This window comes from Protomyctophum bolini (genome assembly GCF_963924005.1).
Source record: "Protomyctophum bolini genome assembly, chromosome: 13".
In the NCBI taxonomy this organism is placed as follows: Eukaryota; Metazoa; Chordata; class Actinopteri; order Myctophiformes; family Myctophidae; genus Protomyctophum; species Protomyctophum bolini.
This window is the reverse complement of record NC_137874.1, coordinates 34,398,429-34,426,034: the sequence shown is the minus strand read 5'-3', so window position 1 is coordinate 34,426,034 and position 27,606 is coordinate 34,398,429. Positions and strand designations below refer to the sequence as shown.

At 47.1% G+C, this 27,606-nt stretch overlaps 1 protein-coding gene across 1 annotated transcript in view; it reads right to left on the bottom strand.

The window, feature by feature from the left end:
* Window positions 1-3,964: 3,964 nt before the first annotated feature.
* The window catches only part of fstl4 (follistatin-like 4), a gene marked incomplete at its 3' end in the record, with an annotated part of 280,325 nt that continues 256,683 nt past the window's right edge, over window positions 3,965-27,606 (bottom strand). Inside the window, exons 12-15 of the mRNA XM_080779497.1 lie at window positions 26,754-26,903; window positions 20,607-20,714; window positions 5,887-5,996; window positions 3,965-4,676 (exon numbers count right to left, since the gene is read on the bottom strand). Of these exons, the coding sequence (XP_080635623.1) occupies window positions 3,965-4,676; window positions 5,887-5,996; window positions 20,607-20,714; window positions 26,754-26,903 (1,080 nt within the window). The remainder of the gene's footprint in view (window positions 4,677-5,886; window positions 5,997-20,606; window positions 20,715-26,753; window positions 26,904-27,606) is intronic.

Below are 27,606 nucleotides of genomic sequence, written 5' to 3'. Positions count from 1 at the left end.
AAATATCTCTCAATGGCTAATTGTATAATAACCTGGGTTTTAATTAAACACATCTTGATATAGCTTCAATTCATACAGCATTATCATTATTTTCTCCTCAGTGCAACAGTGGTCTACTCTAGAGGGAACAACATCGTGGGTAATTCACCTTCGGAGATGCAATCTAACAGGCTCTCGTGCCAGTGTTGTTTCAAGGCAGATTAGCAGCAGATATCTAAATCACACACAAGAAAAGACAAATCTGGTTCACTCAATGTATACGTTCTCTTTTTTTCTTTTCTCCTTTTTTTTCTATTTTTTCTTTTTGAACACAACTTGGTTTCTAATACCCTACTCATTGAATCGGGGAGTTACAGGCACAGTACATTATTGGGAGACGATGAACAGTGTTCAAAGTAGGGGTGAGGTGGTCTGTCAACTGGCATCAAACACAAAGGGAAACACTCCAGACAGCACACGGTATAATCATCAGCGTTCATTTAAAGCTGCACTATGTAACTTCCCTGTTCTACCACAGACCTGTACCCCGGGCAGAACAAAATTCGTGTTAAAACCAGAAACAGGATCGTGTCAAAGGTCGTGTCACACCTAGACACGGGATCTAAATGTCTCAATAGAAGAGCAGGGAGACCAAATGCAACCGACCCGATTGTACAGTATATTTATTAATTATTTATTAATAACTTCCGATATAATTCACGCCAGCATTTTCCCCCTTATTTTGAAGAGTCAGAAATCTGTGCCCGGATGTTATGCTGTCTAACTAGTGTGTGTGTTGTCGCAAATCACTTCTGGTCTCCTGCTGGACGATCAGAAAAGACTACCGCGGCGATCACAGCGTTGGCTATCGGCCGCGGAATAAAGCTTGTGTTGACCAGAAATGCCATCTGGGACCAAGGAATTGGGAGATAAAAGCGATTGAAAGAAACAGATAGAACGGGCGTGGGTGTGGGGGGAGTTCAAGATGGCACGCTCCAGTCTTGTTGACGACACCAGCTAGCAACCCAATCTCCTGGCAATGGAGCTAAGCGTAGTATTTATTAATTCTCCGGCAATGGTGTTAAATGTGTTAACATACTCTAACGTACAGATTGGACAAAGTAACATTTTATCCACTTTTTTACATAACACAGCTTTAACTCATACTGTAGATTATACAAATGGAACCAAATATGGGTCCATTTCGTTCCATTCGTACACTCTCTTTGTTAAATTGACACCATTTTCATGGTGGACCGTGACTTCAGTTATGTGTAAATCTACACATTACCATGTTGTAAATGTGTATTTTACACACTGAACGTGGCCTTTGTCATGGCGGTCCTGGAAAGGCTTTGGAGGAGATAAATATGAGTAGCAGCCCCGCCCCCTGGCCCTGACTCTCGTCTTCCTTCTCACTACACAGTGAAGTCCTGAGCATTCGTTCAACTCCGAGACAGTGAAAACAGACAGTGGTGTAAAGTAACTAAGTATACATTTACTTAAGTACAATTTGGAGGTATTTGTACTTTACTTATTTCCAATTTCTAGTACTTTTCCTTCTACTCCACTACATCTCAGATCCAAACGTTTGTACTTTTACTCCACTACATTTATTTGAAAACGTACTCTTACTTTGCAGATTTAGATTATTATTACAAAACATACATTAACCGCTTCAACCCTATACATTTCGGCCATTTGAAAATAGCAGATCTACAAGCAATGTGTCATGATGAGACCCATTGTAAGCTTGTAGATCTGCTATTTTCAAAAGATAAAAAAAAAAAGTATGATCGTACAGTATATATAGTTTTGTTTTTGTTTTACTTGAAACCGGACATTGTGCACAATGATTAGCTACTTTCCACTTTTGAAAGCATTGGCATTTTTGATGCCAAGTACTACTGGTACTTTTGGTACATTTTGAATTCTGGACCTTTACCTGTAAATTGCAGTATTGATACTTTTACTAAAGTAAAACATTTGAGTACTTTTCCCACCACTGAAAACAGAGCCATTATAATTAAGGGTCCATGACTACTACCCTCTCAGAGTACCTGCAGAGTTCAGGCTGTGTAGACGGTGAACCCACCCAGAGATCAGGCTGTGTAGACGTTGGACCCACCCAGAGATCAGGCTGTATGAACACAGAAGGATGTGAGCGTTTACCTCAAGAATAATAGAATACAATAGTTTGCCAGAGTCCCTCGAAAATGCACAAGGTGAGACGACTGTCTATACTAGTCAATTTGGATGGAGATTCATTTGGTTTTTAATCAACTACATACTGCGTTTTCTTTAACCCGCTCAGTGGCCTTGTGGTTGAGTGTCCGCACTGGGACTGGGAGGTCGTGGTTCGATCCCTGGCCAGGTCATACCAAAGACCCTGCAGTGCCTCCCTGCTTGGCACTCAGCATCAATCGTTGGATTGGGGGTCAAGTCCCTGTGCCATACTAGCGTCATGTCCAGGGGGTGTACTTGTACATCAAGCTGCCTCACGCTACAGAAACAGGAGATGGGCCTCATGGCTCGCACGGCTTACTTACTTTACATACTGCGTTTGTGATGTGAATGAACTAATTTCACATGACCTTGAATCTCGAATCAGGATGACAATTTTCAAACATATGTATTCACAGCATTTTGCTGAACTGTGACAAATAGCTACCAACTGTTCGCTGCCCGACTTTGGGAACATAATCAGGTAAGTAATGTATTGGCTAGCTATTCTAAAAGGCTGCGTGACAAAAACAATACAAATTGGCTCTCGCTTAATGAAAATACAATCCGAACCAGGTGGGACGCAGCAGATTGACTGAAAACTCACTGACAGACAGAGCAATGCATACAGACAGCGGCAACGAGTGCCGTGTCTCGTAAAATAAACGCTGGGTAAGCGAATGTGAACAAACACATTTTCTTACACTCCAAATTAAAATTCCAATTGATCTTGATGCTGCAAATGCTCACGCCCTCCTGAATATTGGAATCAATGTCACTTGTGTTTGACTTACGCTCAACACGTGGGCAAAGCACATTGCTCTGAAGGAGTCTGCTCAGTGGCAGGGTTCAGGACAGACCTCAGAGCACTGCATTATGCCACAGCCTGCTGAAGGTGCTGAATGGATGGGAGAGGTACACTTTGTACCATTTGTGGGTGGCGTGCATGTTTAGTTTAGCTCTGGTTGGACCTCTGCAGTCCACTTCTAAAACATCTATTTCCCTATAACGGACGGCAAAGTGGGCTTCTTTGGAAAGACACTGTAAATAGGGGGCGACATGTGCATAAAGCCAGCCTCGCTGGCAAGGGGGGAGGATGAAAACTTTGAAGGGAGCATACAGTACAATACCATGGACAAGGACAAAGGCGATATACTGGAACGGATGAGCTCGTAGCTTTTAAAAGGGCAGATAACACACATACACTAGAGGCAGACGGACAGACAGAGAGACATATCGTGGTGACTATTATGCAGCACTGGTGAAAAACGACAAACATTGTTGAGATAAACCCAAACGAAAAAGCTTTACTCTAAAAAAAGTGAGCATTGTGCATAGTTCATTGTTCATTGATAACCCCTCTGCAGGTAACCTATTTGCTGTGATAGCATGGAAGGAAGTGCAATAACGTACAACTCTGAATACTGTACTCAAGTACACATAGATCACTGTTGCACTGAACGGCATTGACACTTTCTCCCAATAGCAATATCACAGCAGGGTTTCTTTATATTATTTTCTCAATTTACTCTATTTTTAAGTGTACTTTTGTTACAATAAACCCAGGCGTGTCCTCCTCTCGCTCAGTCCCAGGGTCGAGTCCACAACTTAAGTCCACATAAATCTTAATAATAAGCATTTTGGCCTGATCTCTCTCTCTCTCTCTCTCTCTCTCTCTCTCCCTCCCCCCATCTCTAGCTCTCTCTCCCCTCCATTTATTTCACCCATTTTTTTTTTTCCTTCCCGTCTCTCTCTCTTTCACTCATACCTCCCCGACCCAGACCACTGTGTTCCCTCTCTTGATGTCTGACACCTCGCAGTGTGGCGTTTTCTGTTTGCCGCTCAGGACGAACAGGGACTCGGCCGACGGCGTCACCAGGTACTGTCCGAACAGCCCGCTGGAGACCACCACCCTGTTGGGGCCTCCCCAGGGCCAGGCCTGAGGGGCCAGCGGCTCCTTGAGGCTCCGGAGGACCTCGGCGCGGCTCGACGACAGGTCGGAGAAGAGCAGGTCCGTGCCGGCGCCGGACGCGGCCACCGCCACGTAGCGGTTGGACTCGGTGAACGAGGGCTGGAACACCAGGTCGGACACGGCGGCGGCCAGCGGGCTGGCGTCCACCTCGCGGCCGACGCCCAGCTTGCCCTGGAACGACACGGCCTGCACCACCAGCTTCGAGCGCCGCTGGTCGGGCGTCACGATGTAGCGGCCGTCCGGAGACACGTAGGGCCGGCCCGTCACGTTGTGGTTGGGGCCGACCACGGCGTCCGTCACGCCGTCCAGGAGGAGCTGGGGCGGGGCCTGCAGGTGGCCCCTGGCCTGGCACTGCACGAAGTAGCGGCCGCTCAGGTGCGTGTAGGCCATGCTCACGGGAACGCAGTTGTAGTCCTTGAAGCTGATGGTCTTGACGCGGCGGAAGGTCTCCAGGTCGATCTTGTGCACCGCGGGTTCGTTCTTGAGGAAGACGAAGGCGAACCTGAGGTTGGCAAAGTTGGAAGAAAAGGTTAATAGCCTCGCGAATTTATGCAGAGGGCGACTATTATTACCCTGTTCGGGATTCTCATTAGAATTCTCATTTGCTCATTTCGCCTTCACTTTTACAGGGATGGCTGTGATGAGTGAATAATGAGGTGGTGTTTGAAGGGGCGGAATGTGTCTATGCGTGCGCAGTGGTGGAAAAAGACATTCTTTACTTAAGTAAAAGTACTAATACTGAAATATAGAAGTACTCCGTTACAAGTAAAAGTCCGTAATTCAAAATGTACTTGAGTAAAAGTACAAAAGTATCGACATCAAATGGAACCTAGAGTACAGTAGAAAGTACTCAAGCTTTCAAATAACTGAAATGTATATAGGGCTGAAGTGGTTAAAATATGTTTTGTAATAACCAGTAAGACGCCCTGAGGGCGAGAATCTCGCCCTAAAGGGAGAAGTCGCGTGCACGCATCCGCCTGGGGCCCTGGGCGACAGCAGACTGCTGGGCGAGCCCTTGGCACTTGGCATGGGGGTCAGATCAACATATGGAATGAATTCTGTACAGGCCATATATGGAGCGTGTCTTGAGTGTCCAGGGTTTGATAAGGTCAGATCCATATATGGAGATCTAAGTGTGGCAGCGGGGGCAGTATCTTGAGTGTACAGGGTTTGATGAGGGCCCAGGTAGGGCCTGTTGATAACTGTAGTTTTTTCCGGCTGCCGGGCGCGGCTGCACTAATAACTTTGAGGTAGGCCCGTCTAGAGTTTGAATGGACAGGTATCAATCAGTCAAAAGGGAGATATCAAAGAGGAAGGATGGATGGGGAAGGATCAACATATGGAATGTCAGAACAGCTCAGCTCCAAAATTGATGACATCAGGGATCTCCATCCCTGATGTCACGAGGCATGACCACAAGGCGTGCGGTGACTAACAGACGGACAGACTTACGGGAAATGCACGTTTTCATAGTAAATGTGACCTGCAGTCGCAATTAAAGTTTTCAAATAAATGTAGTGGAGTAAAACTACAATATTTGTATCCGAGATGTAGTGGAGCAGAAGCAAAAGTATTGGAAATTGTAAAAGAAAAATATACATCAAAATTGTACAGTACTGCACAGTACTTAAGTAAATGTTCTTCTTACTTTCCACCAATGTGCGAGTATGCATGCATGTGTTTGTGTGTGTGTTTGTGCGTGCGTGCATCACCTGACGTGAGTGATGATCAAGTTGGTCGGAGGAATGAAAAAGTCTTCAACCCTCTGGAAGGTTGTACGGATGGCACGGTGGACTTCTCCCACACTGGCTTGGGGGATCACCTGGAAGTCCACAGAGAGAGGCAGAGTCAGAGGAAATATAGACGGGATTACTTTCACACACAGGCAGCTTCAGGGCATTCTTCTTCACCTGGCTGCAATCATCTACAACACAGAAACAACAGTTGCTGGTTTCAATACTGTATCATTATTACATTAACAATGCTGTCAATCCTGCCAAAGTGTTCTGCAACATGGCTGCATGTTGCACCGTTTGGTTGCGAGTAGATGCATGGCGACCCATTGGAGTGGTTTGGGCTTTAGATACCCATCGATCCTAAAGTTGTAAAATACATTCATAACCATCACCTGAATCCTTGAGGTGAGTTACTGTGAAGCAGCAGTAACTGAATACTTGAGGTGAGTTACTGTGAAGCAGCAGTAACTGAATCCTTGAGGTGAGTACTGTGAAGCAGCAGTAACTGAATACTTGAGGTGAGTTACTGTGAAGCAGCAGTAACTGAATCCTTGAGGTGAGTACTGTGAAGCAGCAGTAACTGAATCCTTGAGGTGAGTACTGTGAAGCAACAGTAACTGAATCCTTGAGGTGAGTACTGTGAAGCAGCAGTAACTGAATACTTGAGGTGAGTTACTGTGAAGCAGCAGTAACTGAATCCTTGAGGTGAGTACTGTGAAGCAGCAGTAACTGAATCCTTGAGGTGAGTACTGTGAAGCAACAGTAACTGAATCCTTGAGGTGAGTACTGTGAAGCAGCAGTAACTGAATCCTTGAGGTGAGTACTGTGAAGCAGCAGTAACTGAATCCTTGAGGTGAGTACTGTGAAGCAGCAGTAACTGAATACTTGAGGTGAGTTACTGTGAAGCAGCAGTAACTGAATCCTTGAGGTGAGTACTGTGAAGCAGCAGTAACTGAATCCTTGAGGTGAGTACTGTGAAGCAGCAGTAACTGAATACTTGAGGTGAGTACTGTGAAGCAGCAGTAACTGAATCCTTGAGGTGAGTTACTGTGAAGCAACAGTAACTGAATCCTTGAGGTGAGTTACTGTGAAGCAACAGTAACTGCACTTGTCAATGAGCAATATTTAATATGTGAACGGTGTGATCTTTCATGGAAACATATCCGAGCTTCGAGCTTGCCAATTTCTTTTTATCAATGCTGTTTTTCTGTTTCTTACTGCAAAACCAAGACATCATGTGTTTATACTGAAAATGACAACAAGCATTTTAATTCATTTTAACATGTTCGAATGTTATTAGGAAGATAATGCATGCCATTCTTTCTTCTTTTAACTATATGTAGACCTGCAGTACTTTTTTTGCACACTGAAAATGTATCAGCAATCAATAATGGAATCGATAAAGAATCAACAATGAGCATAATCCCTAATGGCATTGCGGTATCAATAAAGTCTTATCAATTCCTATTCCTAATCCTCAATATGCTGTATATTGTGAGAGTACAGCTGTGGATGAGACTAAAAATAGGGCAAAATAAATGTACTGATTACTGAGAGGAGTCACCTCCATTAATTTACAATCAGCATTTGGCAGAGTGTCCTTGCTCAAGGACACTTCGACAGGGTACGGAAATCAAACGTGTGATCTGTAGTTCACGGCATGATCGCTGTAATCACCTGGCCCACCTTGCTGCTTCCACAAGTTATCGCCAGCCAGGGAACGGTTCATATATCCTGGGACTTAACCGCCCATATATCCTGGAGCAGATAAACATCTACTGTACAATATGTCCCATGACTGCAAGTCGGTGGAACACGGCCTCAGCTGAGCTCTCCGATGAAGTCATTCAACGATAACGGTCTTTAGAAGGAGAGACGGCTGTTTTCGCAGTGGAGGGAGACTCATCCCCTTTGCCAAAACTGCTCCCTCCACATGCTACCCTGTCCCTTTGGATGGACTGCTCCCTCCACATGCTACCCTGTCCCTTTGGATGGACTGCTCCCTCCACATGCTACCCTGTCCCTTTGGATGGACTGCTCCCTCCACATGCTACCCTGTCTTTGGATGAACTGTTCCCTCCACATGCTACCCTGTCCGGGACACATGTATGCCTGAGCGATGAGACTTTGGTTGAGGTCGTTAAGGCCTACAGCGGAATATAGAATTGTTCACAAAAAACACTAAAATTAGAATTTACAATTCAGGCATTTTAGCTCTTATACTGTACTTATATCCAGAGTGACAAGAGTATAAGATCAGAGTAAGCAGTGTAGGCATGAAGCTCAATCAACAAACACGGTAAAGTCAGATAAGTACAGTGCAAAGAGAACAATTTGTGCCTAAATAAATTGGACTAGTTAAATAAATAAAAACTAGCATCTGCCTAAACAAAATACTATCTAAAAACATACTAATAAATTGAAATAACCAAAAAATAACCAAAAAAACGTAAGAAGTGACATGATAATGCATTCTACAGTATAACTACTACTAGCATCTATCAAATAAAATATGACCAGAATGGATACAGAGAGGAGTATAGACTGAGAGGAGTGGTATGGGGAGGTCTGAAGTCTGAAGATATGTTTCATGCAAAACTTTAATTATATGAGATTTTTCTGCAACCAGAATATTCCTTCACTTGTGTTATTTGATTTTAAAAACTTCTAGGCTTTAGAAACATTTAGAAAAGTGTGTCAAAGAAGAGAATCGCAGAAAGAGAGATATTGGGTCTCTTTTAAAGGAAAGGAACTGAGCTTATTTTCTTTAAACTTTTGAAGCTGCTTCCCCAAGGTGAAGGGTTCTGCTGGGACACATGGAACCAAATGGTTCTATTACATGTGTACACTGTCAGAGTTAAGTTAACTTCCTAGAAAGTTGGGATGGTATTGAAATGTTGCATTCTTATTACCTGATGTATTAGGGCTATTGAGGCAAATATTACTTCAAACAATGTAAATGTAGTATTTTTGAGGGGCGCTAGTTTTAGTTACCGTCCACAAACTTCGTCTTACATTAAATTCCAATTGACAATGAATTGAGAGTTTTACATCATAGTGTCTGAGCAAATAGGCATAGTGTCCATTTTACGTCATGATGATGTACGATGATAAGAGCGCCCCTCACTTCACACGGGTGTGATTTTATTATTTAACATATTACCGACTTGTTGATACTTTTTAAAACTTCTCCATAACATGCAGCCTTCATCATCACAAAAGGCTTTTTTCAGCTTCAATCCGATATATTAATATTTTGATATCGGTTCGATACCGATATTGCATTCTGCATAAGGCAGATGTTGCCCATAGCGATATACGGACGATATATCGGTGCATCTCTACTGTATGAAGTAACAACGCTAACAAGTTTTACTTTGGATAGAGTACAGTGAGCTTTACAGTTTTACTTTGGATTCAGTACCGTGAGATTTTTATTCTCCGTGACATAGAATAGTTAAGCTTGCACTCTTTCCCTTTGGCAATCGTAGAGATGATCCTTTCAACAAAAAAAAGAAAGAAAAAGGAGATCATTATAATTGTTGCGGAGTACAATGGGGAAGTTAATGAGGTTCACTCTAATATCACTCAAGTATAATTAGCAGCTGTTCTGCTCTCTGGGGCTGAAGGTGCTCTGAACTTAACGCCAGTGGCTTCTCATTGTCATTGCTGGCGCTTTTCATATCCACACACTCAGCACAGAGGCCCACATCGAGGCTCACTTTCCCCACCATGCAGCACATCTCTGGCTGCCGGTGGGGGGCCACGAACACCTGAGGGGGGGATTTGGTTGTGACTGAATGGCTTTGCTGTTCCACCACATTCATTCTCCACAAAACCCCTGAGTTGCACTTTCTTTTTTTTTTTTAACGTACCGGCTCCTAACTACATCCATTTGGAAATGAGATGAAATTCCTCGAGCGGCTCAATATATCTGTGTCATTTGGGAGATTCAATATATCACAACAAGCCACTAGCCGTTACGCATCGTCGTCACGCAGTGGAGTGCATGTTCTAAGGATAGAACAATGGTCGTTTATAGGTATGTAGATCAGTGTTAATTTAGTTGACTAAGACTAAATGACTAAAAGCCTATGGTTTTTCAGAAGACTAAATAGGACTAAAACTATATCAAATTATGTTATTGTGTTATTCAAAAAAGACTAAGATTAAATAAAAAATATTCTGAAAGAATCAACACTGATGAAGATACGTAGGTACTGTAGGTCAGTCAGTCGGTATAGATGGATAGTTACAGAGTTGCATAGATACATGTAGTCAGATACCGTGTGGGCACACTGTGCATGGTGTGGCATGTCGCTAGGCAACACGCCGCCAGGTAAGCATGGGACCCGAGAGAGCCAGTGGGAAGCGGGCGGAGTGCAGCTGAGAAGGCCCCGCCTACCACTCGGCCAGCTGGTAGACGGCCGCTACGTCCCCGCCTACATATTGTCTCAAGTTCACGCGTACCAATCAAGACCACCTGCGGAGCCAGACAGACAGACAATATGTAGGCGAGGCTGCCTCTGCCCTCACGTCTCACATGACACTCGGAGAGACGGGCCATGCACTGGCGGCAACACGCTCCCGACGTTAACACAGACTAACTCCGCTGGCGAGGTTGAGGCGGGGAAGGGAATACCCCCGCCAGTGTGCCTCGGCCAGGAGGAGCATTATCCCCGAAATCACACGTTCCCCGTGGGGACCTGGTTAGGGACAGAGCCGGCCAGCGCCACCCCTAGGGAAAGAGGGGAAAGCCTGGAGCTCCCACCAGTGACTCTTTTTGTTGTTTTGATCATACCTGATATTCTGATTACCGTTTCAAGCCCAACCCCACGGGTCTGTTTATACAAATAAAGACGCCTGTAGGCGAGATTCTGTAATAATCTGTACCACTGAGTGTCTCGGTTCTGTTCAGTTCCCACAAGTGGTGGAGAATAGTGGGCTTTTTACGAACTGAACCGCACCGACCTCTCTGGGACAGATGGATAGGGACCCAGCGATCGAAGCGCTCCTCCAGAGCCAAAACAATTTACAAGCCTCTGTCCATGAGTTAGTGCGCCACTTCCATAGGGAGGCTAACGTTGCGCGCAACCCAGCCGAAGTACTCACTAAACTCACGCCAGAAGATGACATCGAGACGTATATTGACTTGTTTGAGCGCACCGCGGCTCGAGAGCGTTGGCCAGTGGTTGACTGGGCCAACATCCTGGCGCCGTTCCTCACCGGGGAACCACAACGGGCGTGGGGAGATTTGTCCCTCGCTGATTCCCGGGACTACCAACGGCTAAAAATCGCAATACTCGCTCGCCAGGGCCTCAGCTTACCGGCACGCGCACAGCGCTTCCACGACTGGACCTTCCATCTCTCCCAACCACCACGCGCGCAAATAGCGGCCCTGGGCCGTTTGACTCATAGCTGGCTAACGACAGCAGGCGACTTACCCCCCGTAGATAGAGTAATGATCGATAAGTGTATCAGAATGTTGCCGCCAGAGGCCCGACAGTATGTAGCCCAGGTCGCCCCCGGCTCGGTGGACGAGCTGGTGAACCTAGTAGAGAATTACACAGTGACCCTGGACGTCATGAGAGGTACCAGGAGCGAAGCAGCGAAACCCAAACAGGAAGAGCGCACAGGACGGGATAGGAGGGGACGCTCGCCGCCCCGACAGCGCACCAGCAAACAGGAGAAGAGCCCTCGGAACCAGGACCAGGCCCGCCGCTGCTACGTGTGCGGCCAGGCTGACCACCTGTCCTGGTCCTGCCCGGACCGCCACGGGGGCGATGTCCCGATGCCCTCTGCGAACAACACCGACGCCGGCAGACGCTGCCTGCACACGGGCACCGACCGCCGCGGCCACACCAACCTCCCGGTGAGGATTAACGGCGTAGACACTGAGGCCCTCCTGGACTCGGGCAGCGCCGTGACGTTGGTACACGCCGACTATGCCGGGCCTGTGAGTGACGCCATCATGGCCGTCAGCTGTGTGCATGGAAACAAGCGCGACTACCCAGTATGCGAAATACATATACAAACCACCCGCGGCACCACACTGGTGTCAGCGGGCGTGGTACCGACCCTGCCAGTCCCCCTGCTGATTGGATACGACTGCCCCCTGTTCGAACGCCACTGGCGACCCGGCGTGGAGAGGCCACCAGGGAGGCGAGCAGGCGGCCGCCGCCGCCGCCGCCGAAGCAGACCACGGCCACCCCGCGGGACGCGACCCGCATGCCCAGCATTTGGAGCTCCGTCTGACGCCTCGGGAAGTGACAGCTCCCACAGCCCTGACGACCCAGGCACCGAAGGGGACGCCGGACCACCCTGCACCCCAGGAGCGGACCCCTTTGCGGAGTTCCCCAACGCAGACACCCCCTCCTCTCCGAGGATAGGGGAATTCGCTACAGCACAGTGGAGCGACACCAACTTGGAGATGGCGCGGCAGCGCGTGGACGTCATCAACGGACAGAAGCAGAGCGGGGTGAGTGTACTTGTTTTCCCCTATTTTATGTGTAAAGCTGGGCTGTTATACCGGGTGGTTAGGGACAAGCGAGAAGAGGAAGTAGAGCAACTCCTAGTCCCAAAACAGTATGTCACTCGGGTGCTGTATCTTGCGCACACGCATCAGTTAGGCGCGCACCTCGCCGTGCAGAAAACCTATGAGCGTATACTGGCAAGATTTTACTGGCCGGGAGTTAAGAGGGCTGTTGAAGTCTTTTGCCAAAGTTGTCCTGAGTGCCAGAAGACGGCCCCGCGGCCCACATATAGAAATCCCCTAGTACCGCTGCCTATTATTGAAACTCCATTTGAGCGTCTAGCCATGGACATTGTGGGACCCCTCCCAAAATCCGCAAGAGGACACCGTTACATACTGGTGATATTAGATTATGCCACCCGGTACCCCGAGGCCATCCCGCTCCGCTCTGCCACGGCCAAAACAGTCGCACACGAGCTTTTAATGCTATTTAGTAGGGTCGGAATACCGGCGGAGATTCTTTCGGACCAGGGCACATGTTTCATGGCACGCATGCTAAACGTGCTGTACAAATGGCTAAAGATCAAGCGCATCCGCACCTCTATTTATCACCCCGAGACGGATGGCTTAGTAGAACGCTTTAACCAAACGTTGAAAAAAATGCTCAGGAAACTGGTCGATATAGACGGAAAAGATTGGGATCAGCTGATCCCCTATGTCCTCTTCTCTATTCGAGAGGTCCCCCAGGCGTCGACAGGTTTCTCCCCCTTTGAATTGGTGTATGGGAGGAGACCCCGGGGACTGTTGGACATAGCAAAGGAGACGTGGGAAACGCAGCCGTCCCCGCACAGAAGTGTGATAGAGCATGTTGACAGGCTACAGGAGAGAGCGCGCAAAATCTGGCCCATGGTGCGCGAACACATGGAACGCGCACAGCGGGATCAAGCGCGCATCTACAACCGGGGGGCGCGTGTGAGAGAGTTCAAGGTGGGCGAGCAGGTACTCGTACTCGTGCCAACCAGCGAGTGCAAGTTCCTTGCCAAGTGGCAGGGGCCATACGAGGTGGAGGCGCGCATCGGACCGGTCAACTACAGAGTGGGACAGCCAGGCAGGCGAAAGCCACATCAGATATACCACGTTAACATTCTTAAAAAGTGGCACCCGCCTAGCACTGTTCCCCCCCGTCCCTCTCTCACCACCTTCTCCCCGCCCCCACCTGTCCCCATAGGAGAAGACCTATCGCCGACGCAGCGGCAGGACGTGCAGGAGCTGCTTAGCCAGTGCGCGGATGTGTTTTCGGAACGGCCAGGACGCACGCATGTCATCGAACATGATATCGAAACCACCCCCGGTAAGGTGGTCCGTCAACGGCCGTACCGTATACCCGAGGCGCGCCGCATAGCGATCAAGGACGAGGTAAAACAAATGCTCGAACTAGGCGTGATAGAGGAATCCTACAGCCCCTGGGCCAGTCCCATAGTACTAGTGCCCAAGCCAGATGGCTCATTGCGTTTTTGCAACGATTTTCGGAAGTTGAATGAAGTGTCAACTTTTGACGCGTATCCGATGGCCCGGGCGGACGAGTTGATTGAACGGCTAGGCCCCGCCCGGTTCGTCAGTACCCTAGACCTCACAAAAGGGTACTGGCAAGTCCCATTATCGGCACGGGCCAAACCAAAAACTGCCTTCTCCACCCCGGAGGGCCTCTTTCAGTATACCGTCCTCCCGTTCGGTGTCCATGGAGCACCCGCCACGTTTCAGCGGCTAATGGACCGGGTCCTGAGACCCCACAGGGACTTTGCCGGAGCATATCTGGACGACATCGTAGTCCACAGCGCCACCTGGCGGGCACACCTACAACACCTAGAGGCAGTGCTCGGGGCGCTGCGTAAGGCCGGGCTGGTAGCCAACGCTAAAAAATGCCGCATCGGCCTGACGGAGACGGACTATCTAGGCTTCACGGTGGGACGAGGCTGTGTCAAGCCACAGCGGAAGAAGGTGGAAAGGCTGAGGGATTGGCCCCGACCGATCACCAAGAAGCAGGTGAAATCATTTATGGGGCTCATAGCCTACTACCAAAAATTTATTAAAGACTTTGCCACTCTTGCAGCGCCACTATATGACCTGACCAAGAAGAGCCTGCCCCACCACGTAGGTTGGACCCCCGAGGCGGAGGAGGCTTTCCACACACTGAAAGCGGCTATATGTGAGGAACCGGTACTCGTTGCCCCGAATTTCAGCCAACCGTTCGTCCTTCACACCGACGCCTCGGGAACGGGGGTAGGAGCCGTGCTCTCGCAGGTCATAGACGGAGAGGAACACCCGGTGACGTATGTCAGTCGAAAACTACTCAAGCACGAGCGCAACTATGCCACGGTGGAGAAGGAATGCCTCGCCATCAAATGGGCTATTCATCACCTGCGATACTACCTCTGGGGGAGGCAGTTCACCGTCATCACGGATCACGCCCCCTTGAAGTGGATGTCCCGCAACAAAGACAGGAATGACCGCGTCACCAGATGGTTCCTCGAGCTGCAGAACTATAAGTTCGACGTACAACACCGGCCCGGGAAGGACATAGCGCACGCAGACGCGCTCTCCCGGAGGTATGAAGAAGAGACTGAAGCTTCCGGAGCCACCGGCAAGCTTGGAGGGAGGATGTGTGGCATGTCGCTAGGCAACACGCCGCCAGGTAAGCATGGGACCCGAGAGAGCCAGTGGGAAGCGGGCGGAGTGCAGCTGAGAAGGCCCCGCCTACCACTCGGCCAGCTGGTAGACGGCCGCTACGTCCCCGCCTACATATTGTCTCAAGTTCACGCGTACCAATCAAGACCACCTGCGGAGCCAGACAGACAGACAATATGTAGGCGAGGCTGCCTCTGCCCTCACGTCTCACATGACACTCGGAGAGACGGGCCATGCACTGGCGGCAACACGCTCCCGACGTTAACACAGACTAACTCCGCTGGCGAGGTTGAGGCGGGGAAGGGAATACCCCCGCCAGTGTGCCTCGGCCAGGAGGAGCATTATCCCCGAAATCACACGTTCCCCGTGGGGACCTGGTTAGGGACAGAGCCGGCCAGCGCCACCCCTAGGGAAAGAGGGGAAAGCCTGGAGCTCCCACCAGTGACTCTTTTTGTTGTTTTGATCATACCTGATATTCTGATTACCGTTTCAAGCCCAACCCCACGGGTCTGTTTATACAAATAAAGACGCCTGTAGGCGAGATTCTGTAATAATCTGTACCACTGAGTGTCTCGGTTCTGTTCAGTTCCCACAATGGCCATAGTCAGATACCGTGTGGGGACACTGGGCTGCATGGCCATAGTCAGATACCGTGTGGGCACACTGGACATAGTCAGATACCATGTGGGCACACTGGGCTGCATGGCCATAGTCAGATACCGTGTGGGCACACTGGACATAGTCAGATACCATGTGGGCACACTGGGCTGCATGGCCATAGTCAGATACCGTGTGGGGACACTGGGCTGCATGGCCATAGTCAGATACCATGTGGGCACACTGGACATAGTCAGATACCGTGTGGGCACACTGGGCTGCATGGCCATAGATACCATGTGGGCACACTGGACATAGTCAGATACCATGTGGGCACACTGGGCTGCATGGCCATAGTCAGATACCGTGTGGGCACACTGGGCTGCATGGCCATAGTCAGATACCGTGTGGGCACACTGGGCATGGCCATAAACTGCAGCCAAGAGTGGACATCTTGTTGGCACCATGATGCACAGACAGGACTGAAAGGCCATGTCTCAGCTCGCCCGCCTCATGTTCCTCTGTTTGTCTTCTCTAATGAATTGACAATCACACTCCCTCCCTTATTTGTACAGGGATATTGAGCCATTATAAATGATGGCTGCTTGAAAATAGGCCCATCTCACTGGCATGTGCATGGATGCACGTCCTGAAACAGACACACAGAGGTGCGCACGCACGCACGCACGAGCGCGCACGCACACACGCACACACACACACACACACACACACAGCCCCGTCGTTATAGCAGTGCCTCCGGTGGTGACAGGATGCTGATGCAGAGGTCAATTACCTACAGCCCAAATGATAATGACATTATCAGGCCATTTATTTGTGGTGTGATCCATATGCCCTCCAGTCCATTATGCCGTTTCACTGCAATTGCATATTTGAGTGATTCATGCCCCATCCTCTAATTATTCATCGCTATTGAACGACTGCAGAGGAAAAGAAAAACATTTTGAGTACCGGTAAATTAAATTCAAAGAACGTTTCATCTGCAGTCCAGATAAACCATCGCTAACGAGAAGAGGATGTTTTTGCATAAAAGGTGTTATTCTACCCTTTGCCCTCTCTCGGAAAAATGAGACGACGGAAAGCGGGCAGGGGAAAAAAAAGCAGCTGTCGGAAGAAGAAAAGTCTTTCATCGAAATTTCTCTCGCCTCCATTCGAAGAGCTACAGTATACTCCGGCAGCTTGAAAGGATGACAAACACACCTAACCCATTCTGACCTGAGATCAGATTCATACGAGGTTTCCACTGGACACACACTGGTCTGATTAACCCCATTTGGACCTGAGATCAGATTCTAAAAAATGTCAGTCGTTCTTCGATTTTTCAAAAAATAGCAGACCTACAAGCTCGTAGCGCGCCACTCGGTGGCGCGCTATGAGCTTGTAGATCTGCTATTTTTCAATAGCTAAAGCATGACATGATGCTGACACCATAATGGGTTCCCGGTCAGAATGGGCTAAACCTCACACAACAAAGAAGCACCGAATCGTCAACAAACAACAATCCTGTGGCTCCAACACTCTAGTCTAAAGCCTGCATGATTCATACTTTGTGAGCATAAGTTAGAGAAAGAGCTGGCTCGTGAAGCTGTGAAGGTCAATTCTGTACAGACTTTGACGAATGGCAAAATGTTTGCAATATCGTTTCCAATCCAAAACCGGTCCTTGGCCAAGTGTAGCATCTTCACTTCACTTAATACTAAGTGAAGTGTCCTGTCATAATATAATCAAATATATGTACAGTCTGTAGACCTCGTCATACTATACAGCATATAGTGAGCATAACTGAGCAACTTGAGCAACGAGAGGCACCACCGGACGAGCCAGTTACTAAAGGAATATTAAATAATATGATAAAGGGAGGAAATATTAAAGAATATGCTCAACTGATAATGATTATGGAATAATGGAACAATGGTGATACCAGGAAGAGTCATAATTGCTTTTTTGGCTAAAACTGCCTCCCCCTGGCCAGCCGGAGCGCCTGATGGAGGGGAAAGGAACTGGTTGGAATAACGTGTTACTTCCACACGCTACGTCCAACCAGGGAAACTCCCCCCTGTCAGGTGTAAAGGAGCAACTTGGACACTCAGGCATGAAGGAAGACTCCAAGTCCGTTGCTGACGGAGGGTGTGTAGAGCGGAGGGTGTGTAGAGCCCAGGATCACATTAGATAATTGACACATGGGTGAAAAATGGGTTACAACATCACAGGATGAAATGCTTCTTTGGGTGGCCTCACACTCACAGGTAGAAAATAAAAACACAGCACTGAACTATAGAATGTATCGAATAGGCACTTCAAACTATCTAGGAACGTGGCAGATATCAGATTCACAAAGATCCCTTTATATGGCTGACAGCCCTTCAATTAAAACTAAGTATTCTCATGGGCTCAGGTGGTTCTTTGTAGAAGTTCAATACCGCCCCAATCAGGCCACGAGAGAACCTTTCATCTATTTGTTCCGTTTTGAGTGTGTCCTCCCCAATCCCCAGAATGGATTGACACAGTGAATCCCAACGCCACACAGACCAAACCACACGCCTTTGCGGCCATTAGAATGGGATCCTGCCCTCTGAGAGGACGAAGCAGAACAATAAACATGTTTGTGTCCATTACAGAGCTGACAATGGACTCCCAGGGTGGAGCGTATGCCCGGTGCGCAGAAAACACGCTTGGATGCACGCACGCATGCATGCATGCATGCACGCACGCATGCACACACGCACACACACACACACACACACTATAAACACCTCAGCCTTCTTCCCGCTGGTATAAACCAGAACTATTCTACTTTCCTCACCCCCCCCCCCCCCCCCCCCCCCCCCGCCTCACCCAATCCCCTGAGGCGGATTAGACACCGCCGCACCTGTGATCGTTTCTCATTTGTGAAGTCTCCACAACACCAGCGGTCCAAAGGGACCGCAGTCACAAAGCAGACAGCTATAGCGCCTCAGCTGTGAAGTGCTGTTTTTTTTTCCTTTCCCGCGCATCGGTAAACGTTTCTAAAACATACATAGATTAGTTGCTCTCGCGGAAATACTTATCACAGGGAACACAAGAAGCGGGGAGGCTGTTTCACTCTCTCTACTTCGATGCGCTCACGCAGATACTCATCTATAATGCCTTCCTGGTCTCCTACTGTATGTGCACAGAATGAAAGGATTTGTACAGCAAATCAACACACTGCTTTCTAAATACAAAGTGACACTTGGCCCCTGTCCACGGAAGTTTTTTCTGAGCAGAGAAATGCTTTGGATATCATGTCAAGATCGAGCGCTTCTCACTAAGCAGCCTAACAGAGCGTATAGAAAGATGCATGCAATGTTTACCTATACCAACCGTGGCTGTGCTCCAATGTCATCTACTGTACGTCATTAGCACTGAACCGCATGGCTGAATGGGGAACCAGTGGAGAGGGTATGGAATGCACTTCCCATTGCCCTAGCCTCGACGACCTTACAGGCGTATGCAAAGGCTCAATTTATGTAACTTAGATAGCATTTTATGTAGCATAACATAGCACTCTATAGGGTACTGTATAGTATACGCATAGTTTCATTATATAGATATTCCACTGTTAGGTTCTTACTGTAGCTTACGTATGATTCAAATTTTTATGTATTTGATGTACGTATTACCATGTTTTGATCTTGCTTACTGTAAATCTCTCTGGAATAAGAGCGTCTGCTCAGGCCCAGGCGGTGGCGTAACCCAGAGGGTAGACAGTTTCAAGTACTCGGGGTGCACGTTACAGAGGACCTGGCTCGGAACATGCACACAAAGGCTGTGGCAAAGACTTCTAAGGCAACGCCTGTACCACCCTCAGGCAGCTGTGGAGAATAAAGGTGTCAGAGAAAGTCCTGAAATCGTTCTACTCTGCTACAAACAACCCAGAGCATCCTGCGGGGTTAACAAGAGCTCTTCCCTCTTGTTTTGTTCTTATGGGAGCACACATGGCGGCTAGCTCTCTCTCACAGGTTCTTATGGGGAGCACACATGGCGGCTAGCTCTCTCTCACAGGTTCTTATGGGGAGCAGACATGGCGGCTAGCTCTCTCTCACAGGTTCTTCCCAACTTGGGAGTCTTTCCAGGAAAACGGTATTCTTTTCAAACACTCCCATTAATAATAATCTTCCGTCATACAGTCTGGAGCAACAGAAGCTCTGCATTAGTAAGATTCATACTCCTATTTTAGAGCCGAATAAAAGTCGGTTCGGCGCTGTAGAGCCTACAATGTGACGTCATTTGAGGTTCGGGGGGGGGGGGGGGTACCGTCCTAAAGTCGGCTCTTCGGTGCTACTGAAATTTTCGGATGAGCCGAAATCAATTCGGCACTACAGCGACGAAACAGCGGTAAAATAGGAGTATGAATCGGCCCTTAGCGATAAAGCGCAAGTGGAGACTCCTCCCCCACTTCGTCATTACAGTCGCGCAAATGTATCCCAATATAAATAGAAATCATCTAAGCATATAGCTTGTTGCTTAGAAGAAAAGGATATTAAAGAAAAAAAAATGTAAAGGTAGCTTTTCACATTTGTGCCACAAATGTAAAAAGCTACTTTTTTAATCTATGTCAGAGAGTATCAATTAGTTCCACATTCTCTCGACTACTTTCTCATTTACTGGTTGTTGAGGTTACATCGCCCATTCACCCGTTTGCTAGAGAAACTTGAAGCTTACAGTTGAAAATACACTGCAGGCAAGACATCCTCACATTGTAACATTTTAACCACATGGGAGGTCTAGAGGAGAACTGTTGTGTCCCGTGACAAATGAAAAGGAAAAGTACACAGCGTCTTTAACACTCACAACTAATGTGCACACTCACACACACACACACACACACACACACACACACACACACACACACACACACACACACACACACACACACACACACACACAGCCAAATGCTCCATACCTGCAGGGTTGGGTGTGTCTTCTGCATGTCTCCCCAGGTTAGAACCCACACCTGATCATGTGACTTGTCATACAGGAGCTTTACTGGAACAGCGTCTGTCGCTACCGCCTAGAGAGAGAGAGACAGAGAGACAGAGACAGAGAGAGAGAGAAAGAGAGAGAGACAGAGAGAGAGAGAGACAGAGACAGAGAGAGAGAAAGAGAGAGAGACAGAGAGAGAGAGAGACAGAGAGAGAAAGAGAGAGAGAGATTTAACCGATTATATTGTTGCACATTGCATATTTCACCTTTTGATGTGTTTTGGTTAATATATTATGTGCTATTATATTTGTCATACTACAGTGACACACAAAGTAGATTATGTCGATAATAGTATATGCTATTATTGAATTATGAATGAAAGTAGTTTTTATAGATATTCATTATTCACCCAATGAAAAGTAAAAACATCCATGGGAACAGGATATATTTTTTTCTTCTTAAATGTCCTGTAAAGTGACGGTTTGGGAGATATACAGTACCGCATATACAGTACCGCACTGGTTCCAAAAAGCACGTGAACCAGCTGAAATTGACATGTAATGAAATGAATGCTTAATAAACATGTAGCTAGGTGTAATGTTAGAGTCCACAGAAGTGAACCTTTCAAGCATATTTTCTCAACTTAATACTTTATTAATTCATGCTTTTTTGTTTAAAAAAAAAATGATTTTTTTTAAATGAAAAACCAAATGTAGGAGAACTAAACGAAGGGGACCCATAACAACGTGTCCAGTGCGTGCAGTGCAGTACAGCACTGTGGTAACACAGTGAAAGCAGGGGTCCATTGTTCTGAGGCCTTGGCAGGCTCTGCTGATGGGGCTGAATTGAGCCTAATAATCCTTTCTGTATCCATTTAGCCTTATGGGGGGCACAGTGAGATAAAGGGAGGGCGAGAGAGGGAGAAGAGAGAGTGTGAATTGAATTGAAATTGAGAGAGGCATGGAAAGACAGTAGGTAGTGTGTGTGAGAGAGAGACAGAGACAGAGAGAGAGAGAGAGAGAGAGAGAGAGAGAGAGAGAGAGAGAGACTGACTCATGGCAACCCACTCAACCCAAGGTGTGGTGCATTGTCGACAACGAGGAATAACACAATCCATTACCCTGCTCCTGTTGACATGGAGCAGCGAGCGGCTGACACCCTCCTCAGTGGAGCGAGACCATGAGACCTGTGTTCGGTAATAGAGGGGCCAGCCCTCTGCTCTCCACTGGTCAGCCAACTGTCACGGCAACACACAGCCCACATGCTGATATTTATGGGTGGGGCGTGCGTGTGTGTGTGTGTGGGTGTGTGTGTGTGTGTGTGTGTGTGTGTGTGTGTGTGTGTGTGTCTACAATGTAGATATAGATAAGATACCTTATCCCGCGGGGGGAAATCACGGCACAGCAGTTAACGTTACACCTTACATTTTAAGTATGAGACAAATATAAAGTACTGTAGTATACAGTAGAAACAAAGACAAAAGAAAAAAAGACAAAAGATTACAAAGCAACAGTAAAGAGCGTAAAAAAGGTGTCTATATAGTCAATCAATGCGTCATAATATCAAAGTCAAGATAAATAAAGTAATTGCAATTCAATTCAGTGTGTGTGTGTGTGTGTGTGTGTGTGTGTGTGTTCTAAGAGGTGAGGTGAGGAGTGAATCCGAGAGAACCACAGTCAGCGCTGATCAGAAGAGAAAAGCATGAAGTGCTGCGGGATGATTAGTCTGACCAGGTGCGTGCCAAGCTGCCAGCTGAGTTCATTGATTGGGAGAGTGGAACCGACTAGCTTTATGGGATCAAAGGTGCGCTCAGCTCTCTCATGGATTCATTTCTTTCACCGCAGGTGAAAACATTGCAATTCCATTTTTCATTTTCAAGTTCCGTCATTATGATGAACTCTGTGGAGTCCTCGCTTCATGCATGGTCCAGACCTGTATTATTATTTTCAAAGCTATAACTAAGTCAGCCCCGTGGCTATACAGTAGCATATGCTCACCATGCCGTAGTTATAGAAGACACGAGGCACCAACAACAGAAGTCAAAATGTCCAGTGAGTTTTGCCAGAATTCAAAGTAATGATCCAGTGCATCTGCTCCCACACAGCAAAGCGGCTCTGCGAGTCTGCGTAGCTGTAGGGCGACTTCTCTAATCACTGCAGTCCACCCTTCAGACTCCGTTATCTGGCAGACACCTGCCACTCCCGCTGACAGTGACAAACAGAGTGAGAAGGTGGGGTCTTTCTCAACACGAAAATGACACCAGGCGCCATTAGGAAGGCAGCTTTTCCAGAACGTTGGGGGCGGCTACAATCGAGGCTGAACTGTTTTACATAAAAAACAAGTGTAGCTTGCAGGTATTCGTCGGGCTGTCAACAAAATGTGAAAATTACTTGCTAGGTTTTGCTCAGGCTGTTTCGCGGTTATTGCATCGTGTTGCAGGTGCAGCGATTCCCCCCTCCCTCCCGCTCTCTTCATTCCATTTCAGCTGGCATTGTGTTTGTATTTTGTTGGGGAAAAGAGAAGGCTTTGAACGTTGGTGGTGCAGGACGAAGATGGACGGAGGAAATAGGACAACGAGACAGGGAAGATGTATTAACCTCTTGCATCCACAGGCTACGGAGAGAAGATAGAGAGAGAGAGAGAGAGAGAGAGAGAGAGATGGCGATGGAGACCATGCGCCATAGTCCTACATCCCACCGGGCCTCTCAATCTCATTTTACTCGTAATGTTCGTGCCATTTCCGTGCTTCATTGGTGAACTAGAGCTTGGTGAGAAACACAGAGAAATGGAGACGAGGAGAAGGAGGTTTACGTGTGAGGCAAAAGGTCACAAGCTGCCAAACATATCGGCGCTGTCAAACTGTATGTCCAAAACGGTTACTTTTCAGGAAAAAAGAACCGTGTTCGATCCCCTGTCTCCCCCAGAGTTAGTGACTCAAAGTGTCCTTGAGAAAGACACTGAACCCCTGAACCCCTAATTGCTTCCGAAAAGCAGGTTGGTGCCTTGCATGGTTTCCTCCGCTGTGTGTGCATGGGTGAATGAAATTAACAATGTAATGAACGCTTTAATTTCCTTCCTTCCTTCCTTCCTTCCTTCACAATTTACTTTTCGTTACTTTCTCAAAACACCCTGAAATTAAGGGCAAAAAGCACAAGGCAATATATGAAATGGAAGCAGGTAGGCCAAATGTAATAGAGCATAATGCAGGAATAATATTATTGGTTTTAAGCGTCCTTAATCTTAATGTCATGATGAAACATAACTCAGAAGCTGCAGCACTCTATCAGTGCAGGGCATATATTTTAATCTAATCAAAGTGTAAAGAGCGAACTTCTTTAGATCAATTGCAGTGATTGCATTGTCACTATACAGCATGCATTGGTTTAATCAGAAGCTCAAAAACTATAAATGAGTTTCTGAATTGAATGCGTAATTTGACAGATTAACTGTACTATTACTCAATTAGTAATGCATGAAAGTAAGGTCTCCAAATCAAGTTGAGTGCCACTTATTTTCAAACAATTTCACACACTTTATTTGTGACATTGGCTCTTTTCGACTATGAAGGGTAACCCAGAACCTTCCTGAATGTTTTATGATGGCTTTTTCTATGTTTCCATTTCAATTATAACCAGAACCGCTGGTCTCTGAAGGGAGATTGTTTGTCAAAAATAATATAATAAAAATAAGTGTACTAAGCTCACAACAACCAGTCGCTATGCGTTGCACGCATGTAGGTCTGCTATTTTAGAAATGTTTTGAAAGTACAAGCAGTCAGTTCTGGGCTCCCAGAACCTTGGGTCAGTACCACCTCCTGAACAGAGCCCAATTACTGTAGACACCCGTAAAATACGTTTCACGGCACGACACAGTTCGCTTAGTTCTTGGAGTCGAAAAGAACCATATGTTGACAGAGGAGGAGCACTCAGCCTTATTTCCGGCAAGTATTTGAAGGATGTCAAGGAATGCAAGACCGCACTGCCACCTGGCACACAACTGACAGTTGTTCTATGACGTTCTGACATATAACATCTACCCTCTACTCACTCGGTTTGTCTCCCCTGTCTGTTGTAATACCTTCCTCCCATCTAGCTTGTGCTCCTCATCTCCCTCCCTGTCATCTTCCCCTCCTCCCTAAATCTGGTCTATTTCCTCCCGCATGCAGTAGGCTATATAAATGATGCTGACCCTGGGAATACCTCCACGGGGCTTTGGTCTCTAAACAGCCTTTACAGGTGAGATGAATGACCGGCCAGACAGAACAGCATCCAAGTGGACAACATATTGTTTCAAAGTGCTTGAGGTGCGATTGATTTATTTTATCTCGCGCCTTCTTGCGTGGTGCAGGTTCCAGGGTGCAGCGAGCTGAATCGAGCACGTTGCGATTGGGTGTGTAGTCAAATGTTTTGATGACTAGAACAGGGCCAGGGACCGTTGAGGGAGTTCCAGGGGGTCCTCAGCACAATGATAGTTAGGAACCAAATGGGCCCTTGTGGGACTGTAACTCTGAGAGTGTACAAATGGAACCAAACCATTTAACATTGATTTTACAATATAAATTGGGGTCCCAGAGATAGAAATGCAGTTAAAATGGGTGTCTAGCCTAATGCATGTCAAACTGGGGGTCCTTGAAATGAAAACGGTTGAAAATGACTGCTGGAGCCGTACAAACGGGGGTCCGCAGGCTAATAGATGTCAATTTGGGGGTCCTTGACATGAAAAGGTTTGAGAACTAATGGACTAGAACACTAGATAAAACCGAACTGACTGAAGAAAGCAATCGTCCGAAGGCTCCGCACAGTTTAATACTCAGAATACATATTATTATTTTATTGTGCAAACTAGGAAACAGCTGTGTGCTTGTAAATACTGTTAAACGGTGAAATGACTGTGCTAATTACTAATGGACGATGTACAATTCAATAAATGTCAATATCTCAGGTTGGCAATTGAGTTTGTGTAAATGTGTGCGCATGAATGAGTCCTAAATTCAATAATAAAAGATGAATTAGAATGTGACACAAACACATTGAACACTGTTTGGCAGTGGTGGAAAGTAACTTAGTACATTTACTTAAGTACTGTACTTAGGAGGTAGCCGGAGTATTTCCAATATTTTTACTTCTACAAATATTGTACTTTTACTCGCATCGCATCACATTGTGAGCTTGCAGATCTGCTATTTTCAAAAGATTTGAAAAATTGACGACTTTTACTTTTGGTACTGAAAGTACATTTCGATGCCAATAACTTTTCTACTTCTACTCAAGTATACATTTTGAATTCAGGACTTTTACTTATAACGGAGTAATTCTATATTGCAGTATTGAATTGATACTTTTACTTAATAAGTCAAACATTCGAGTACTTTTTTCCCACCACTGCTATTTTGAATGTCAAACATGTCCTAAATGTTTCGTTTGCTTATCCTGCTTCAACTCACCTGCCTGGGTATCGATGACCAGAAGTCTGTTCTGAACTGTTCTGTCTGTTCTGTTCAACTCACCTGCACCACCTTCTGTGCCTGGGTGTCGATGACCAGAAGTCTGTTCTGAACTGTTCTGTTCAACTCACCTGCACCACCTTCTGTGCCTGGGTGTCGATGACCAGAAGTCTGTTCTGACTCACCTGCACCACCTTCTGTGCCTGGGTGTCGATGACCAGCAGTCTGTTCTGACTCACCTGCACCACCTTCTGTGCCTGGGTGTCGATGACCAGCAGTCTGTTCTGACTCACCTGCACCACCTTCTGTGCCTGGGTGTCGATGACCAGCAGTCTGTTCTGACTCACCTGCACCACCTTCTGTGCCTGGGTGTCGATGACCAGCAGTCTGTTCTGACTCACCTGCACCACCTTCTGTGCCTGGATGTCGATGACCAGCAGTCTGTTCTGACTCACCTGCACCACCTTCTGTGCCTGGGTGTCGATGACCAGCAGTCTGTTCTGACTCACCTGCACCACCTTCAGTGCCTGGGTGTCGATGACCAGCAGTCTGTTCTGACTCACCTGCACCACCTTCTGTGCCTGGGTGTCGATGACCAGCAGTCTGTTCTGACTCACCTGCACCACCTTCTGTGTCTGGGTGTCGATGACCAGCAGTCTGTTCTGTCTGTTCTGTTCAACTCACCTGCACCACCTTCTGTGCCTGGGTGTCGATGACCAGCAGTCTGTTCTGCAGCGGCTGAGTCACGTAGATGTATTTATCTCTGACGTTGACGGCCGAGGACCACACGCAGTGCTGGGGGGACACCCCCTGACCCTTAGGACACATCTCCTCCTGCATGGTGGGGAACCCCAAACAAGGCACGGCGCGACCAGAAGAAAACAAACAGAAATACAATGGCTTGTCATCCAGGAAACAGTGGCATGGTACAGGAATTTCTGACCTGCGAAGCAATGTACTGTACACGTGTGTCAACGCCATGTCCCCCACCCGCGCCCTCAGGTCAAGCACTGCCAACCAACTGGAACCACCACAAGCCCAATAAGTGAACTTGCGGGGTGACAGGGCATTCACCGCCGCAGCCCAGCTCACATCAGAACTGTGCCCACCTTCGTCACTAGTTTCTAGTTTTTAACCTCTTAAACATTTTGACTAGTTAATTTTTCTAATACATTTGTTTTTATTCTTTTTGTCATATAAAGCGACTTTAAGTACCTTGAAAAGCGCTATATAAATCATATTATTATTAGTAGTAGTATTATTACAGCATTAACTGCTGCAGGTAATTAGCCAAATCCAGAGTTCTGTATATGTGTAAAAATGGACCCTTACAGGAGTACTGTTACTGTGTAATATAAATAAAATCATGATACCGTATCTGTAGCAATTACCACTGCCCTGCCTGCTAATACTCATACTATTAATATCAACAATATCTTGACATCAGTGTAATTCCCGTGCACCCGTTTTAGCCTCAGCTTAAAGCTTCAAAGTTATCAACTGCTAACTCACTGTAATAGCCAATACTGTAAGAGTA